Source organism: Guillardia theta (genome assembly GCF_000315625.1).
Source record: "Guillardia theta CCMP2712 unplaced genomic scaffold GUITHscaffold_169, whole genome shotgun sequence".
Lineage (NCBI taxonomy): Eukaryota > Cryptophyceae > Pyrenomonadales > Geminigeraceae > Guillardia > Guillardia theta.
Window position 1 is genome coordinate 70379 of NW_005434507.1, and position 14866 is coordinate 85244.

The window sequence follows — 14866 nt, forward strand, 5'->3', positions numbered from 1 at the left end:
CTCAAAGTTAAGTTTAAAATAAGTTTTTGTCTTTACTACTGTCCTTGAGATTTCGCTTAACTTTCAACGGTCTCCCCTTGCATGCAATCGATTGGTTTACATTTTTTGTTTCGTGGACAGTCGAGAGGACCGGTCCATTCGCTTAACTTTGTCGCCCCCTGCATGCAATCGATTGGTTGACATTTTTTGTTTCGTGGACAGTCGACTCCGAGGACCGGTCCTTCCGAGTGAGTTGCGCTGGGTGGAGTGTGGGTAGGGGGTGTCGCGGACCGGGGAACAAACTGGCAAGGGAACGGAAGGGGGTTGGGTAGGATCGGTAGGAGGGGTGGGTGGGTTCGCTCCATCCCTACCTGACCGACTGTCTGCATGCCTCCCTCGTGCTGACCCCCTTCATCTGACTCCTCGTCTACCTCCTCGTCCTCGTCTCGTCTTGCCCATGTCGGTTCATTATCACTGATGACTATGGCTGACGGCACAAGGACTCCAAGTCTAGTGCTGCAAGGCCCCCACGGGGTCCTGGACAGCGTGGTGGAGGACTCGACAGCCTCGAGCAGGAGCCCATCAAGCTCGCGCGTCTCAAGTACATCCGGCGGCGGACTCATCCAACTGCAAGGATCAGACACGAAGGCTCGCGGTCGGACTGTTAGAAGCAGCACAGTGATGTCGAATGGCATGTTTGGAGTGAAGCTAAGCTTCTATGAACCAGCTCATACATCGAGTGCATTCAAAGAAATCAACCGATGCGTCAATGAAGCAATCGAGGGCACAAAGCCCCAACGGATCGCTCCATCGCAAGCTGTCAGCTTCCAAGCCGTCATCGGATCCGATGCCTCCTCTGTGCAAACCGATTGCATCAAGCAGCGCAGCCGTCTTGACTCATCCTTGACACAGGCAACAACATGAGGGTCATTGACAGATCTGCTTTAGCTTCCTCCAACACCAGCCCGATCGTCAGCGATGGCTTGAAGGAAACAAGCCTGGAGACTGGATCACCGTGATGAAACAGACAGCCTACCCGGAGCCATCAAACGCCTGTCAATCGGATGACTCGCAGCGTTGCCACCTGGCCTAGACAAGTAGCGAGAGGATGGCTTGAGGTAGGTCCGGGCTGGAGGTGCAAGGTATGGCTTGACAGTGCTTCAGCGGAGCTTCACCCACGCCTTCAACAACAAGCAATGGTTGTAAGACGCTCATAGCAGTCGACTTGTGCGATCCATCCGGTTACTGCAAGAGCAGACCTGGTCAAGGCTTGGGGACCTTTTGACAACCTGATCCTCGCCGACTCTCGCACATGCCATACTCGCTCCATACCCCACTTGTCATCTCCTTTTCCCGTCCCAGTCTTCACACACCTCACCTTCTTCTGGTTCCACCAGACAAGTTGATCTGCTTCTCACAAGTTCTCCTTGCACTGTCTCTACGTGTCGCGTCGTGATGTCTGGGATGCTCGTCCACCAAGTCCTGCGTCAGATGCACCCCTGACCCTGATCATGCAGCGGCATAGTCCCTGCGTCCCTGTCTCCCTCTTCTCCCTCCCTCCCCCCTCCACTCGCACCAGCAGCATACTGTAATGCCTCCTTTGCTAGTCGTGTGTCTTTAACTTTTATCCCACGAACCATCTTCTCTCCTCCCTGCCCTACGATTACCTCTCCCTCCCCTTTCGCCCCTCCTCTGCCCTCTCAGCCACTACCGCCCTCCCTCCCCTGGCCCTCGCCGCATCATCTCCGTCCAGGTAGACTGCATGGGCTCCTCCTTCAGACGCTCCTCCTCCGCGATGCTCTCGAGGACCTCGTTGCGGTTCCTGACCATGAGCCCTTGACCCGTCGTCATGACCCCCCTCGCGTACTCCGGCCTCAGCACCTTGCTGATCGCCGCACGGCTCTTGCCGTACCTTCGCGATAAGTCCTGCTGCTGCATAGACCGTTTCCCCGTTGGAGACACTGGTGCGGAGTAGTAGAGGCAGACGATGTCGAGCTTCTCCTGCGCGGTCAGCCGGCTCCTGCCCCTACACGCCGAGCTGTGCTTGCTCCGCGCCGCCGCGTCCCAGCGGCTGGTCTCCGGGTCACGGCAGCGTCTGCGGGAGCGGTGTCGTCGGGGAGAGGCAGGAGGACGTCGAGGGAAGGGTCTTCGGCCAGGGAGAGTTCAGGGACAGGTATTGTTCAGGGAGTGCCAGGGATCAGAAAGGAGTTGAAGATGTCTAAAGTAGACGAGGAGAAGCAGCGGTCTAGAGAGGTAAAAGAGGGGTCTGAGACATCGACGGGGTCGATGGGGAGGAGGAAGTTGGGGTTGAGGGAGGGGTCGTCGAGGAGGAAGGAGGAGAGCGTGAGGAGGAGAGGGGGAGACATCAGGGAGGGCAGGAAGGACAGAGGCCTTCCGAGTCGAGGAAGAAAGGAACTTGTCGGAGCAATGCGTCAGATGGTGGGGAGGAGCAGGTCGTGGGAGAGGGTGGGGAGAGTGACCTTATGCGATATTCCCCGTGCTGACAGGAAGGTGCAGGGAGTGTCTTTAAAGATTTCTCGTACCGGTGATATTGAGGGGGAATAGCGGGGTGGTGAAGGGTGGAGGAGGGTCTACTCCACATGAAAGACTGTGAGCGCCGAAGCGTCGCTTTACTACGACTGATGGGATCACGTCCTGTGACTTTTAAAGCCTGTGAGTTGTAAGAAGTAAACTCTTTGACTTCCAATGACCCGTTTTCTTTGGGGCAAGGAGGGGTCTGATTCCGTGTCCAAGGAGAGGGTGGGGGTCACGCGGATCGGGGAACAAGAGGTCTTGGGTCCTAGTAAAGCCAAGAAGCAACAAGGACAATGTTGGCGTCTCAATACAAGAGGACCGGTGATGGAATCTTGCCTCCGATGGAGGGGTGGGGGGCTTCTTGAAGGACCCCTCCTCTCCGGAAACATCCCATTTCCATTTCCGCGCTGAATCATCCTCTTCCGATCCTCGTGTAGCCCAGCACCTCCCATCCGTCCCCTCAGGGAACGATTGGCTGACATGTACTTTGCAAATCTCATCGCTTTTTTGCTCGGATGGATGAAACTTGGGTCTGGATAGCTGGTAAGTGACGAATATGAAAGCTGCAGTCAGGGGATGATTGTACTGACATGTTCTTTAAAAATTCCTGGTTTTTCCTTGCTTGCATGGATTAAACTCATCTTCATAGAAAGTAAGTACCATATCATATGATGCTCTCAGCGATGTATCCTCCTCTATGTGATATCCCCCCTTCTATCCTTGTTGACGACGCCTCCCTCAACCCCTTCCTCCTCCTCCCCATCGACCCCGTCGACATCCACGACGACCCCTCAGGCTCCGCTAGCCCTGACGCCCTCCTTCCCTCCATCACTCTTTCAAGCCCCGACGACCCCTCCCTCGACGTCATCCCGCCTCTCCCCGACGACACTGCCCCCGCAGACGCCTGCCGGGGCCAGGAGACCAGCCGCTGGGACGCGGCGGCGCGGAGCAAGCACAGCTCGGCGTGCAGGGGCAGGAGCCGGCTGACCGTGCAGGAGAAGCTCGACATCGTCTGCCTCTACTACTTGGCGCCAGTGTCTCCAACGGGGAAACGGTCTATGCAGCAGCAGGACTTATCGCGAAGGTACGGCAAGAGCCGTGCGGCGATCAGCAAGGTGCTGAGGCCGGAGTACGCGAGGGGGGTCATGACGGCGGGTCAAGGGCTCAAGGCGAGCAGGCGGGCGACGGTGCTGAGGAGCATCGCGGAGGAGGAGCGGGGGAGGCTGCTTGCGCTAGGGAGGAGTGGAGAAGGTGTTGCGTGAGGATGAAGGAAGGATGGGATAAAGAGGAGAGGGATTGTTTCTTGAAGAGGTCTTGAGAATAATGCTCGTTGGATCTGGGTGGTATGTTGCTTCCTTCCATGCAGACCCATCACAGCACTCCTTCAATCGCACTGACGTAAGAGATCATCGCCTCCAGTCCTGATCAACTCCCTCTGGTGATGTTGTACACACAGCCGTCGAGACCATGTAGAAAGTCAATCAGGAGCTAGCGGCTCAATAGCACAGCGGCAAGCAGGTCAGGCTACTGTTGCTTGCTAGGACAGACGGTGGATCGAGCAAAGGGTCAGTCAGTTGCAGCTAGGAAAGTTGAGGAGCCATCGACCGGCGCTGTCTCTCGTCATCTGTCAAGTGAGGTGGCTCAAGAACTGAGGGCTAGGATCACAGGCTTGCCAGTCTGGGTAGTCGTGGGGAGTAGTGCCAGGGTTCGGAGCCGGCCGGGACCACTGGCGCAGCAGCAGCACCGGAAACCATCGAACTCGCCCGCGGCTGAAAGCTGCATGCTCGACCGTACCCTGAGTCAATCCAGCCGGCGGGAACTGAGGGAGGCAAGCGGACCAAATGGAACTCCGAAAGCGGTGGGTGCCGGGTAGACAGTGAGCTTTTGCCGCGCGACAGCCGGGCCCGAAGTCCCGAAGGCCCCCGGCCCGGCCACCGATTCCGGGGATGCCCGTCAGAATCGTCGCCGAACTTAATGATCACTGAGCCAATCCAGCCGACGCTATCACATGCAACTTCAATTCAAGCGGCAGACATGCACTGATGATAAAACCCCTCATGTCCGGGGCCCTACGAAACTAGCCACAAGGACTCTCTTTACTCAAAGTTAAGTTTAAAATAAGTTTTTGTCTTTACTACTGTCCTTGAGATTTCGCTTAACTTTCAACGGTCTCCCCTTGCATGCAATCGATTGGTTGACATTTTTTGTTTCGTGGACAGTCGAGAGGACCGGTCCTTCCGAGTGAGTTGCGCTGGGTGGAGTGTGGGTAGGGGGTGTCGCGGACCGGGGAACAAACTGGCAAGGGAACGGGACTCCGGGAAGGGGTTGGGTAGCATTGGTAGGAGGGGTGGGTGGGTAGAGGATGCGACCCATGCATGCAACCCATGCCCCAGTATAAAAACATGTCAAGAAACCTTCTCCTCCCTCCCTCCCTCCCTCCCTCCCTACCTGAAGGACTGTCTGCATGCCTTCCTCGTGCTGACCCCCTTCATCTGACTCCTCGTCTACCTCCTCGTCCTCGTCTCGTCTTGCCCATGTCGGTTCATTATCACTGATGACTATGGCTGACGGCACAAGGACTCCAAGTCTAGTGCTGCAAGGCCCCCACGGGGTCCTGGACAGCGTGGTGGAGTACTCGACAGCCTCGAGCAGGAGCCCATCAAGCTCGCGCGTCTCAAGTACATCCGGCGGCGGACTCAGCCAACTGCAAGGATCAGACACGAAGGCTCGCGGTCGGACTGTTAGAAGCAGCACAGTGATGTCGAATGGCATGTTTGGAGTGAAGCTAAGCTTCTATGAACCAGCTCATACATCGAGTGCATTCAAAGAAATCAACCGATGCGTCAATGAAGCAATCGAGGGCACAAAGCCCCAACGGATCGCTCCATCGCAAGCTGTCAGCTTCCAAGCCGTCATCGGATCCGATGCCTCCTCTGTGCAAACCGATTGCATCAAGCAGCGCAGCCGTCTTGACTCATCCTTGACACAGGCAACAACATGAGGGTCATTGACAGATCTGCTTTAGCTTCCTCCAACACCAGCCCGATCGTCAGCGATGGCTTGAAGGAAACAAGCCTGGAGACTGGATCACCGTGATGAAACAGACAGCCTACCCGGAGCCATCAAACGCCTGTCAATCGGATGACTCGCAGCGTTGCCACCTGGCCTAGACAAGTAGCGAGAGGATGGCTTGAGGTAGGTCCGGGCTGGAGGTGCAAGGTATGGCTTGACAGTGCTTCAGTGGAGCTTCACCCACGCCTTCAACAACAAGCAATGTTGGTAGTAAGACGCTCATAGCAGTCGACTTGTGCGATCCATCCGGTTACTGCAAGAGCAGACCTGGTCGAGGCCTGGGGACCTTTTGACAACCTGATCCTCGCTCAATTTCGCACATGCCATACTCGCTCCATACGTCGTGGGCGTGCTCGACTTGTTGAAGCTGCAGAAGTAGTAGTTGTAGGTGCCCAGCATCACGCTGTAGACGATGAAGGCCAGCAGAACCACAAAAGACGAGTCGATCTGCTTCTCACAAGCTCTCCTTGTACTGTCTCTACGTGTCGAGTCGTGATCGTGATGCCTGGCATGCTCGTCCACCAGACCTTCCGTCAGATGCCCCCCTTGCCACTCATCATGCAGCGGCCTTGTCCCTCACACCCACCCTCCCTCCGTCCCTTTCTCCCTCGGTCCCTGCCTGCCTGCCATTTTGAAACAGCAGCATGCATGCCTTGTTCGCCTGTCATACGCTTTTATTTTTGTCCCCTTCCTCCCCGTCCCACAATTACCTTGCCCTCCTCCCTCCCCTCGATTTCCGCCCTCTCTCCTCTCCTCTGCGCTCTCAGCCACTACCGCCCTCCCTCCCCTGGCCCTCGCCGCATCATCTCCGTCCAGGTAGACTGCATGGGCTCCTCCTTCAGACGCTCCTCCTCCGCGATGCTCTCGAGGACCTCGTTGCGGTTCCTGACCATCAGCCCTTGACCCGCCGTCATGACCCCCCTCGCGTACTCCGGCCTCAGCACCTTGCTGATCGCCGCACGGCTCTTCCCGTACATCCTCGACAGGTCTCGCTGCCGCATAGACCGTTTCCCCGTTGGAGACACTGGCGCCGAGTAGTAGAGGCAGACGATGTCGGCCTTGTCCTGCGCGGTCAGCCGGCTCCTGCCCCTGCACGCCGAGCTGTGCTTGCTCCGCGCCGCCGCGTCCCAGCGGCTGGTCTCCGGGCCCCGGCAGGCGTCTGCGGGAGCGGTGTCGTCGGGGAGAGGCAGGAGGACGTCGAGGGAGGGGTCGTCGGTCAGGGAGAGGTCAGGGACAGGTATTGTGCAGGGAGTGCCAGGGATCAGAAAGGAGTTGAAGATGTCTAAAGTAGACGAGGAGAAGCAGCGGTCTAGAGAGGTAAAAGAGGGGTCTGAGACATCGACGGGGTCGATGGGGAGGAGGAAGGAGGGGTTGAAGGATGGGTCGTCTAGGAGGAGGGAGGAGATCGCGAGGATGTAAGGGGGAGACATCAGGGAGGGCAGGAAGGACAGAGGCCTTCCGAGTCGAGGAAGAAAGGAACTTGTCGGAGCAATGCGTCAGATGATGGGGAGGAGCAGGTCGTGGGAGAGGGTGGGGAGAGTAACCTTGTATGCGATATTCCCCGTGCTGACAGGAAGGCATGCAGGGAGTGTCTTGAAAGATTTCTCGTACCGGTGATATTGAGGGGGAATAGAGGGGTGGTAAAGGGTGGAGGAGGGTCTACTCCACATGAAAGACTGTGAGCGCCGAAGCGTCGCTTTACTACGACTGATGGGATCACGTCCTGTGACTTTTAAAGCCTGGTGAATTGTAACAAGTAAACTTTTTTTTGACTTCCAATGACCCGTTTTCTTTGGGGCAAGGAGGGGTCTGATTCCGTGTCCAAGGAGAGGGTGGGGGTCACGCGGATCGGGGAACAAGAGGTCTTGGGTCCTAGTAAAGCCAAAAAGCAACAAGGACAATGTTGGCGTCTCAATACAAGAGGACCGGTGATGGAATCTTGCCGTTGATGGAGGGGTGGGGGGCTTCTTGAAGGACCCCTCCTCCCCAGAAACATCCCATTTCCATTTCCGCGCTGAATCATCCTCTTCCGATCCTCGTGTAGCCCAGCACCTCCCATCCGTCCCCTCAGCGATGTATCCTCCTCTGTTTGATATCCCCCCTTCCTTCCTGCTTGACGACGCCTCCCTCAACCCCTTCCTCCTCCTCCCCATCGACCCCGTCGACATCCAAGATGACCCCTCAGGCTCCGCTACCCCTGACGCCCTCCTTCCCTCCATCACTCTTTCAAGCCCCGACGACCCCTCCCTCGACGTCCTCCCGCCTCTCCCCGACGACACTGCCCCCGCAGACGCCTGCCGGGGCCTGGAGACCAGCCGCTGGGACGCGGCGGCGCGGAGCAAGCACAGCTCGGCGTGCAGGGGCAGGAGCCGGCTGACCGCGCAGGAGAAGCTCGACATCGTCTGCCTCTACTACTCGGCGCCAGTGTCTCCAACGGGGAAACGGTCTATGCAGCAGCAGGACTTATCGCGAAGGTACGGCAAGAGCCGTGCGGCGATCAGCAAGGTGCTGAGGCCGGAGTACGCGAGGGGGGTCATGACGGCGGGTCAAGGGCTCAAGGCGAGCAGGCGGGCGATGGTGCTGAGGAACATCGCGGAGGAGGAGCGGGGGAGGCTGCTTGCGCTAGGGAGGAGTGGAGAAGGTGTTGCGTGAGGATGAAGGAAGGATGGGATAAAGAGGAGAGGGATTGTTTCTTGAAGAGGTCTTGAGAATAATGCTCGTTTGATCTGGGTGGTATGATGCTCCCTTCCATGCAGAGCCATCACTGCATTCCTTCAATCGCACTGACGTAAGAGATCATCGCCTCCAGTCCTGATCAACTCCCTCTGGTGATGTTGTACACATAGCCGTCGAGACCATGTAGAAAGTCAATCAGGAGCTAGCCTCAATAGCAAGCAACTAGCACGTCAGGCTACTGTTGCTTGCTAGGACAGACGGTGGATCGAGCAAAGGGTCAGTCAGTTGCAGCTAGGAACCGAAAGTTGAGGAGCCATCGACCGGCGCTGTCTCTCGTCATCTGTCAAGTGAGGTGGCTCGAGAAAGGGCTAGGCTCACAGGCTTGTCTGGGTAGTCGTGGGGAGTACCGCGGAAGTTCGGAGCCGGCGGCGGGACCGTATCGGACCGTGCCGGCAGCAGCAGCACCGGAACGGGGGCCCATCGGGCTCGCCCGCGGCTGAAGGCTGCATGCTCTATGGATCTCACTCGTGCTAGGGCAGTCACTGAGTATCGGAACCGTACTCTGAGTCAATCCAGTCGGGGAGGGAGGCAAGCGGACGGCAAATGGAAAGCGGTGGGTGCCGGGTGGACTGAGCTTTTGCGACAGCCGGGCCCGGTCACCGGGTGTCCAAAGGCCCGAAGGCCCCCGGGCCCGCCGGTCCCGGGGGCATGCCCGTCAGAATCCGAGGGCCGCCGACTCTCACTTAACGATCACTGAGCCAATCCAGCCGACGCTATGCAATTCAAGCGGACATGCATAAAACCCCTGATGTCCGGGGCCCTCCGAAGGTATACTAGCCACAAGTACTCTCTTTACTCAAAGTTAAGTTTAAAATAAGTTTTTGTCTTTACTACTGTCCTTGAGATTTCGCTTAACTTTGTCGCCCCCTGCATGCAATCGATTGGTTGACATTTTTTGTTTCGTGGACAGTCGACTCCGAGGACCGGTCCTTCCGAGTGAGTTGCGCTGGGTGGAGTGTGGGTAGGGGGTGTCGCGGACCGGGGAACAAACTGGCAAGGGAACGGAAGGGGGTTGGGTAGGATCGGTAGGAGGGGTGGGTGGGTTCGCTCCATCCCTACCTGACCGACTGTCTGCATGCCTCCCTCGTGCTGACCCCCTTCATCTGACTCCTCGTCTACCTCCTCGTCCTCGTCTCGTCTTGCCCATGTCGGTTCATTATCACTGATGACTATGGCTGACGGCACAAGGACTCCAAGTCTAGTGCTGCAAGGCCCCCACGGGGTCCTGGACAGCGTGGTGGAGGACTCGACAGCCTCGAGCAGGAGCCCATCAAGCTCGCGCGTCTCAAGTACATCCGGCGGCGGACTCAGCCAACTGCAAGGATCAGACACGAAGGCTCGCGATCGGACTGTTAGAAGCAGCACAGTGATGTCGAATGGCATGTTTGGAGTGAAGCTAAGCTTCTATGAACCAGCTCATACATCGAGTGCATTCAAAGAAATCAACCGATGCGTCAATGAAGCAATCGAGGGCACAAAGCCCCAACGGATCGCTCCATCGCAAGCTGTCAGCTTCCAAGCCGTCATCGGATCCGATGCCTCCTCTGTGCAAACCGATTGCATCAAGCAGCGCAGCCGTCTTGACTCATCCTTGACACAGGCAACAACATGAGGGTCATTGACTCCAACACCAGCCCGATCGTCAGCGATGGCTTGAAGGAAACAAGCCTGGAGACTGGATCACCGTGATGAAACAGACAGCCTACCCGGAGCCATCAAACGCCTGTCAATCGGATGACTCGCAGCGTTGCCACCTGGCCTAGACAAGTAGCGAGAGGATGGCTTGAGGTAGGTCCGGGCTGGAGGTGCAAGGTATGGCTTGACAATGCTTCAGTGGAGCTTCACCCACGCCTTCAACAACAAGCAATGGTGGTGGTAAGACGCTCATAGCAGTCGACTTGTGCGATCCATCCGGTTACTGCAAGAGCAGACCTGGTCGAGGCCTGGAGACCTTTTGACAACCTGATCCTCGCTCAATTTCGCACATGCCATACTCGCTCCATACGTCGTGGGCGTGCTCGACTTGTTGAAGCTGCAGAAGTAGTAGTTGTAGGTGCCCAGCATCACGCTGTAGACGATGAAGGCCAGCAGAACCACAAAAGACGAGTCGATCTGCTTCTCACAAGCTCTCCTTGTACTGTCTCTACGTGTCGAGTCGTGATCGTGATGCCTGGCATGCTCGTCCACCAGGTCTTCCGTCAGATGCCCCCCTTGCCACTCATCATGCAGCGGCCTTGTCCCTCACACCCACCCTCCCTCCGTCCCTTTCTCCCTCGGTCCCTGCCTGCCTGCCATTTTGAAACAGCAGCATGCATGCCTTGTTCGCCTGTCATACGCTTTTATTTTTGTCCCCTTCCTCCCCGTCCCACAATTACCTTGCCCTCCTCCCTCCCCTCGATTTCCGCCCTCTCTCCTCTCCTCTGCGCTCTCAGCCACTACCGCCCTCCCTCCCCTGGCCCTCGCCGCATCATTTCCATCCAGGTAGACTGCATGGGCTCCTCCTTCAGACGCTCCTCCTCCGCGATGCTCTCGAGGACCTCGTTGCGGTTCCTGACCATCAGCCCTTGACCCGCCGTCATGACCCCCCTCGCGTACTCCGGCCTCAGCACCTTGCTGATCGCCGCACGGCTCTTGCCGTACATCCTCGACAGGTCTCGCTGCCGCATAGACCGTTTCCCCGTTGGAGACACTGGCGCCGAGTAGTAGAGGCAGACGATGTCGGCCTTGTCCTGCGCGGTCAGCCGGCTCCTGCCCCTGCACGCCGAGCTGTGCTTGCTCCGCGCCGCCGCGTCCCAGCGGCTGGTCTGCGGGCCCCGGCAGGCGTCTGCGGGAGCGGTGTCGTCGGGGAGAGGCAGGAGGACGTCGAGGGAGGGGTCGTCGGTCAGGGAGAGGTCAGGGAGAGGTATTGTGCAGGGAGTGCCAGGGATCAGAAAGGAGTTGAAGATGTCTAAAGTAGACGAGGAGAAGCAGCGGTCTAGAGAGGTAAAAGAGGGGTCTGAGACATCGACGGGGTCGATGGGGAGGAGGAAGGAGGGGTTGAGGGAGGGGTCGTCGAGGAGGAGGGAGGAGAGCGTGAGGAGGAGAGGGGGAGACATCAGGGAGGGCAGGAAGGACAGAGGCCTTCCGAGTCGAGGAAGAAAGGAACTTGTCGGAGCAATGCGTCAGATGATGGGGAGGAGCAGGTCGTGGGAGAGGGTGGGGAGAGTGACCTTCAACCGTATGCGATATTCCCCGTGCTGACAGGAAGGCATGCAGGAGTGTCTTGAAAGATTTCTCGTACCGGTGATATTGAGGGGGAATAGCGGGGTGGTAAAGGGTGGAGGAGGGTCTACTCCACATGAAAGACTGTGAGCGCCGAAGCGTCGCTTTACTACGACTGATGGGATCACGTCCTGTGACTTTTAAAGCCTGTGAGTTGTAAGAAGTAAACTCTTTGACTTCCAATGACCCGTTTTCTTTGGGGCAAGGAGGGGTCTGATTCCCATTCCAAGGAGAGGGTGGGGGTCACGCGGATCGGGGAACAAGAGGTCTTGGGTCCTAGTAAAGCCAAGAAGCAACAAGGACAATGTTGGCGTCTCAATACAAGAGGACCGGTGATGGAATCTTGCCGTTGATGGAGGGGTGGGGGGCTTCTTGAAGGACCCCTCCTCCCCAGAAACATCCCATCTCCGCGCGCCTCAGTCACCAGCATTTCTCCTCTTCCGATCCTCGTGTAGCCCAGCACCTCCCATCCGTCCCCTCAGCGATGTATCCTCCTCTGTTTGATATCCCCCCTTCTATCCTTGTTGACGACGCCTCCCTCAACCCCTTCCTCCTCCTCCCCATCGACCCCGTTGACATCCACGACCCCTCAGGCTCCGCTAGCCCTGACGCCCTTCTTCCCTCCATCACTCTTTCAAGCCCCGACGACCCCTCCCTCGACGTCCTCCCGCCTCTCCCCGACGACACCGCTCCCGCAGACGCCTGCCGGGGCCCGGAGACCAGCCGCTGGGACGCGGCGGCGCGGAGCAAGCACAGCTCGGCGTGCAGGGGCAGGAGCCGGCTGACCGCGAGGAAGGATGGGATAAGGAGGAGATGATCAACTATGAGTTTTCATTTTTGTTGGTTTTATCTGCTTTCGTTTTCGGATGATCAGCGCATTTAGCACTGTGGGATCGGCATACTTGATGGAAATTTCATGTTCTGCATTAATGTTCACATTCAGCGCTTTTTAGATTTCACAACAGTGATTTCGATATATTATTGTTTGATGGTGCATCGCCAATGAATCGTTAGCAGGTCTGAGACGCAGGAGGAGGAATCAAGATTTTGGGGATTGAAAAGACGACTGGGAGAGGAGACGTTTACAAGCCTAAGGGAGAAATGACTTGTAGAAACTGGTAAAGTAAACTAGTACTTTTCATGTCCTACGGAAACACCCGAGTGTTCGTTGCTTTTAATCGCATCTTGTCAGAAAGATTCAGCTGGGGCCACTTTTAAACCCCTGCATTGTAAGATGTAAATGTACAAATGACTGGATTGTTAAGAATCTAGTAAACCAATGCTGCTACGCTGTCCGGCGGCCGAATAAAATCTGTGCCGATCGAATGCTCTTGAGTGGGTAGCCCCATTCTTGTTTACTACCTGGTAGCGATAAGCCACGGTATTGCGACGCTACAGTACATTGTCAGAAAGATGTGTTAAGGCAACGGGTCGGACAAGGCCGACATAGTTGAAAAGATTTCATTTCAACTCCTTTGATGAATGCGCTGTAAAGTTAAAAAAAAAAGGATGCCGGGGAGTCTGTCGGGGGAATGTCGCCTGCTATATAATCAGCTACCTCCCTTCCCACCCCCACCCCCCTTCTTCCACATCTGCTAGCCGCTCCCTCGTGCTTGCCTGCCTACGAATCTCTTCCCCCCCTTCTCTCCAACCACCTTCAATGTCCCTCCCTCTATCCCTCTATCCTTCTTATCTACTAGGCAGCGAAGACCCCTCCTTCAACCCCTCTTTCCTTCTCCCCATAGACACCGCCGATGTCTCAACCTCCGACCGCCTCAACAACCATTTCTTCATCTCTTCCTCTTGCCACGATGTCTTAATCCTCCTTCCTCCTCCCTGCACAATACCTGTCCCTGACCTCTCCCTGGCCGACGACCCCTCCCTCGACGTCCTCCCGCCTCTCCCCGACGACACCGCTCCCGCAGACGCCTGCCGGGGCCCGGAGACCAGCCGCTGGGACGCGGCGGCGCGGAGCAAGCACAGCTCGGCGTGCAGGGGCAGGAGCCGGCTGACCGCGCAGGAGAAGCTCGACATCGTCTGCCTCTACTACTCGGCGCCAGTGTCTCCAACGGGGAAACGGTCTATGCGGCAGCGAGACCTGTCGAGGATGTACGGCAAGAGCCGTGCGGCGATCAGCAAGGTGCTGAGGCCGGAGTACGCGAAGGGGGTCATGACGACGGCTCAAGGGCTCATGGTCAGGAACCGCAACGAGGTCCTCGAGAGCATCGCGGAGGAGGAGCGTCTGAAGGAGGAGCCCATGCAGTCTACCTGGATGGAAATGATGCGGCGAGGGCCAGTGGGAAAGAGGGGGTAGTGGCTGAGAGGGCAGAGGAGGCAGAGGAGGGGCGAAAGGGGAGGGAGAGGTAGTCATAGGGCAGGGAGGAGAGGGGACGGTTCGTGGGACAAAAATAAAGACAAACGACTAGCAAAGGAGGTATTGCAGTATGCTGCTGGTGCGAGTTGGGGGGGGGAGTGAGGGAGAAGAGGGAGAAAGGGACGGAGGGATGATGCCGCTGCATGATAAGGGTCAGGGGTGCATCTGACGGAGGACCTGGTGGACGAGCATGCGAGGCATCACGATCACGACGCGACACGTAGAGACAGTACAAGGAGGGCTTGTCAGAAGTAGATCATCTTGTCCAGTGCAACAAGGAGAAGGTGAGGTGTGTGAAGACTGGGACGGGAAAAGGAGATGACAAGTGGGGTATGGAGCGAGCATGGCATGTGCGAGAGTCAGCGAGGATCAGGTTGTCAAAAGGTCTTCAGGCCTTGGCCATGTCTTCTCTTGCAGTAACCGGATGGATCGCACAAGTCGACTGCTATGAGTGTCTTACAAACATTGCTTGTTGTTGAAGGCGTGGGTGAAGCTCCACTGAAGCATTGTCAAGCCATACCTTGCACCTCCAGCCCGGACCCTACCTCAAGCCATCCTCCCGCTACTTGTCTAGGCCAGGTGTGGCTCCGGGTAGGCTCTCTGTTTCATCACGGTGATCCAGTCTCCAGGCTTGTTTCCTTCAAGCCATCGCTGACGATCGGGCTGATGTTGGAGGAAGCTAAAGCAGATCTGTTAATGCCCCTCATGTTGTTGCCTGTGTCAAGGATGATTCAAGACGGCTGCGCTGCTTGATGCAATCGGTTTGCACAGAGGAAGCGTCGGATCCGATGACGGCTTGGAAGCATGTACTGCAGATGGGAAAGCTTGCGGACAAGGAGCGATCCGTTGGGGCTTTATGATGTTGGACCTGATGCATAGACGCACGGATATCTCGAAAACGTGATCGTC

At 57.1% G+C, this 14866-nt stretch overlaps 6 protein-coding genes across 6 annotated transcripts; 3 read left to right on the plus strand and 3 right to left on the minus strand.

The window, feature by feature from the left end:
* Positions 1-1686: 1686 nt before the first annotated feature.
* Positions 1687-1917, minus strand: GUITHDRAFT_120072 (hypothetical protein; the record flags this gene model as incomplete). Its single annotated transcript, XM_005820665.1, has 1 exon — positions 1687-1917. The coding sequence occupies one exon, from the start codon at positions 1915-1917 to the stop codon at positions 1687-1689; it is 231 nt and encodes a 76-aa protein (XP_005820722.1).
* Positions 1918-3182: 1265 nt separating this feature from the next.
* On the plus strand, positions 3183-3776 carry GUITHDRAFT_120073 (hypothetical protein; the record flags this gene model as incomplete). Its single annotated transcript, XM_005820666.1, has 1 exon — positions 3183-3776. One exon carries the CDS (start codon positions 3183-3185, stop codon positions 3774-3776), a length of 594 nt encoding a protein of 197 aa, XP_005820723.1.
* A 1759-nt stretch (positions 3777-5535) lies between these two features.
* GUITHDRAFT_120074 (hypothetical protein) lies at positions 5536-7016 on the minus strand (the record flags this gene model as incomplete). Its single annotated transcript, XM_005820667.1, has 3 exons — positions 5536-5589; positions 5854-6064; positions 6361-7016. 3 exons carry the CDS (start codon positions 7014-7016, stop codon positions 5536-5538), a joined length of 921 nt encoding a protein of 306 aa, XP_005820724.1.
* A 643-nt stretch (positions 7017-7659) lies between these two features.
* Positions 7660-8238, plus strand: GUITHDRAFT_120075 (hypothetical protein; the record flags this gene model as incomplete). Its single annotated transcript, XM_005820668.1, has 1 exon — positions 7660-8238. One exon carries the CDS (start codon positions 7660-7662, stop codon positions 8236-8238), a length of 579 nt encoding a protein of 192 aa, XP_005820725.1.
* A 1538-nt stretch (positions 8239-9776) lies between these two features.
* Positions 9777-11417, minus strand: GUITHDRAFT_120076 (hypothetical protein; the record flags this gene model as incomplete). The annotated part of the gene is made up of 4 exons (XM_005820669.1): positions 9777-9827; positions 9877-9990; positions 10255-10465; positions 10762-11417. 4 exons carry the CDS (start codon positions 11415-11417, stop codon positions 9777-9779), a joined length of 1032 nt encoding a protein of 343 aa, XP_005820726.1.
* Positions 11418-13243: 1826 nt separating this feature from the next.
* Positions 13244-13897, plus strand: GUITHDRAFT_120077 (hypothetical protein; the record flags this gene model as incomplete). The annotated part of the gene is made up of 1 exon (XM_005820670.1): positions 13244-13897. The coding sequence occupies one exon, from the start codon at positions 13244-13246 to the stop codon at positions 13895-13897; it is 654 nt and encodes a 217-aa protein (XP_005820727.1).
* Between the last annotated feature and the right edge of the window lie 969 nt (positions 13898-14866).